This window comes from Sitodiplosis mosellana, unplaced genomic scaffold (genome assembly GCF_009176505.1).
Source record: "Sitodiplosis mosellana isolate CC-2019 unplaced genomic scaffold, AAFC_SMos_1.0 Smas_scaffold_6197, whole genome shotgun sequence".
Lineage (NCBI taxonomy): Eukaryota > Metazoa > Arthropoda > Insecta > Diptera > Cecidomyiidae > Sitodiplosis > Sitodiplosis mosellana.
The window spans coordinates 3,325,109-3,328,818 of NW_022601438.1; the positions used below are offsets into that span (position 1 = coordinate 3,325,109).

Genomic DNA, 3,710 nt, shown 5'->3' on the forward strand with positions numbered 1-3,710 from the left:
ACGACAACGACAACGACAACGACAACGACAACGACAACGACAACGACGACGACGATGACAACAACAATAGCAGCACCGACGATAAATGAATACCGCACACGCACCATCAATTCCACGGAATGTGCGAGTGTGAGTGAGAGAGTGTGATTCTTTGCGTTTTCTTTTCAATTTCCCATTGAAATTCATGTGTACGTTTGTTTGTCTCCAAAATGTCTATGTGATCTCTCTGTGTGTCTCGTTTGCTCGGAGACGAATTCGAATGTCCGGAATACTGATGATATAGCAATGGGTACGTCACATAGCGAGTTAATGGCGAGAAATACGCATAATAAACATAAATAATTGCCATTTGGATTTCCGTTTAAAGTGTAAATACACTACATTTTGCAGTGAATATCTTAATTGTGTCACAGTTTGTGGTGTGTAGACGCAGCTATCGCTGCCCCCTATGTCATTTAAACTTTAAGAAAATGTTCTTTGCCTGCTTGAGAAAGTTGTTCTGTTTGTCGTTTCTCTTGCATATTGGCTACGGGTTGTAGCATTTTCTTGCGTTTCACTAGAAATCCATTCATTTGGTTGATGGTTTTTTGGCTTTTGGCTGTGTGTCTCTCAATATGTGTATATATGTGTATGGAAAATTCGACAACATTTCGTGTCACAACTTTGGTCCGAACTCCCTTAGATGCAGCGCAGTCAAACGGACGTTAGCGAAGAAACACAGTGAAGTGGAGAGAGACAGAGACAGAGAAAAATAGAGTGTGTGACATAGTAAAACACATTGAGGCATACACACTAAATATAACACACAGTGAAAAGCAATACAATGCCAATCTGCCACCGTATCACCGTATAATCGAAAACATTTCTCGTACACACTTCAATTCAATTTTCAATGGAAAAATCAATAGTTGTTCTTCGTCAAGTGGATGGTGGTAGTGCTGCTGCTGATGTGGTGCGCTACGTATTTGCTTGTGAGCATGTTGCGTGTGTGTTTCATTTAGTCACGATACATTTCGACTCATACATACACACACACACACAAATTATTGAAAGCGCTCTCGTATAAACGTCAACTCACACATGTACAAACGTTTGCGTTTGCTTCACAAACATTGAACGAAAGGCTGTATGCTCGAAAAAAAGTTGATACACTCGAAATGGCTGTATGGCAAACATCTCGACCGATTTCATTCAATGGAAAACATTTCCGAGATTTTTGACGAAACATCATTTCTATTTTTTCTTCTTACTTTTTTTCTTCCGTGAAACTGTGGTTGCTGGTGGCAAATCGAGTCAAGCATTCCAGCACACAAATCGGTGGTGGTGTTTGTGTGTGTGTGTGTGTGTGTGTGTGTGTGTGTGTGCGCGCGTGTACATGAATGACGCTTTATAGCAATTTGCCATAGGCAAATGATAAATAAGGATTCATTTTCATATTTACATGCATAAAATGTCTTTTTGGACGTGAACCACCACATATGGAAGTAACGGAAGGGAGAAAATAGACACGTTTTCTTCGGGAAACAAATTATAAATGAACCAACGACAGACACACACATTTTCATCAATGAATTTTCTTCACCCCCTCCCCTTTGTTTTCCCGATATCAATTACACAAGGCCATTTCGAAATGGCTCAAATCCACTCTCAACAAATCCGTCAATTGGCTGGAATAAACACACAGCACTTGAATCAAAACGTCATTCGTCGATGAAATTTCTTTGTAATACTTTTCTCTTTCCCAACATTTGCCATTCGCTGCTGATTGCATGCACACATTTTCACTTGAAATGGCTTGATTTTCTGGGTCAAAACGGGATTGTATATGCACGATTTTCATTGCTTAGTCAATGACACCAGAGAATTTGTAATCCAAAAAGATGGCCACAAGCTTGACACCAATGATGAGACATTCCGAAAATATTCATTTCATACTTTTATCTCTTTTTTCTCAATTTATTTCGATTTTGACGCTCATTGGGTTAGAAGAAAACCACAACTGATTCTCTCAATATTAAATCATTTCCGTCGATGGGAAAAAACCCAAACAATTCTCGCTTAAAATCAATACAAAACATTCGCCAACAAAATATGGGTTTCAGCTGGCAAACAACAATTTCGAACTTTATATTGGATTAAGCCAAGCAAACAATCCAAATTCGAAAATTACGAAACAGAATTAAAATAGTTTAGTGGACAATAGATTAAAAGAAAACAAAACCACACACACACAAACAAACAAACACAAATTAATTTATTTGATATATATAATGTGGTAAGACGTACTTTAAACACTCGAATTTATTTCCGTTGCTTCTCCGTCGAATCAAAATGAAAAACTGAAAATTGATCGTAGCACTGACAATGGAGTAAGCATAAGCAGCAGCAGCAGCAGCAGCAGCAGCAGCAGTTGTTGTTCTTTTCCGTTTAATTCACTCTCGCTCCTTTTCACTCGCACTCCTTCTTTGATGGGTGCTTTCTTTCTCGCATTTCTCGAGTCTGCACATTTTCCACTCTCTTCTATTCTCCATTCTCTCCCCGTTGCCAGCGCCATTCACACATACACTCAATCCATAGCATGTTCGATATGACCAAATGTGTGTGTGTGTGTGCTGAATGGTTGGTTGTTGTGAGTGTATGTCGAGCTGGAAATTTGGTTGAGTTTACTTGATGCACGTATACATGTATTATGCCTCCATTACCATTGCGGACACGTTTGGCCTATGGAACCGTTTCATACACACACACATTCACATGAGTATGCCTGTGCATGTTGTGAATTGGAAAATTGGTTTCTACATTGAAGATCAACCCTTATCTCTCTACGGCAATAGAAGAAAAACGACAGTATTCATTTTCCATGTGTATGAATCTGGTGCTTCCAACAGCTGCACACCGAATAAAACAACAACAAAGACAACAACCAAAACTTGAATTGAAGGTAAATGATGCATATGCGCATTGCAAGACATACTATATTATATCAAGTATGACATCTATATTTGGGCTTTTTTCACTACATTCACTCACTAAGGCTCTCTTTTGTGCCGACCGGAAAATGGGTTCTCTTGAAAGGGACTTTTTTGCGTATCGCAACAGAAAAAAGCTAACCGGATTCAGGCAAAGCTCGGCAAAAGATGTCGCTTTTTGTACAATTCGAGTCGGGATTCAATTTCGAATATTCAAAATGCTTTGAGGAAAATGTGTTGATTGTGTACACATTTTTTACTTGCAAATGATTGTTTTCGTTTACCGATTTCGAAATCAAATTATTATGCCAAAGGGCATTAAATTAAGTCATAAAATCCATTTCATTCAGATCAATTAAGTCGCTGTTTTGAATCGAACACAGTTTATTCGGGGTTTGCCTGAGATATTCCAACTGTGAGCTAGCGATTATGAGCATTTTATGTGCTCCGCAGTTTGAATCGAAAACAAACCAATTGTTGTTTTTTTGGATGAAATTCGAGTGGATTTCGAGTTTGATACGGTTTTTTTTTTCGGCAGCCTCAAGCTCAGTCGATAGATATAATTTATACTTATTTCGAAGCTTTTGAATTTTTTATCAGTTCCTCGTGACCCGTTGTGAAAATGTTGACTATATCACTTTTCAGCATTGAAAACACAATTTATTTTAATTAATACACAAAGTTGGTTGTCACACACCAAATCCAAAGAGAAACAAACAAACAAGAGAGAGGGACAGAGAG

The 3,710-nt window shown here is 38.3% G+C and overlaps 1 protein-coding gene across 2 annotated transcripts in view; it reads right to left on the reverse strand.

Moving 5' to 3' along the window:
- The window catches only part of LOC129577285 (ras-related protein Rab-3), a 13,071-nt gene extending 10,726 nt beyond the window's left edge, over positions 1 to 2,345 (reverse strand). The window contains exon 1 of one of the 2 annotated variants that reach the window (XM_055464058.1): positions 2,287 to 2,345. Coding sequence is in view for 1 of the 2 variants with exons in the window: in XM_055464056.1 (XP_055320031.1) it covers positions 1,251 to 1,301 (51 nt within the window). In the remaining variant the exon portion in view is untranslated. Of the gene's footprint in view, positions 1 to 1,250; positions 1,327 to 2,286 lie in introns of those variants that run through there. The other variant, XM_055464056.1, reaches the window with a different exon arrangement.
- Between the last annotated feature and the right edge of the window lie 1,365 nt (positions 2,346 to 3,710).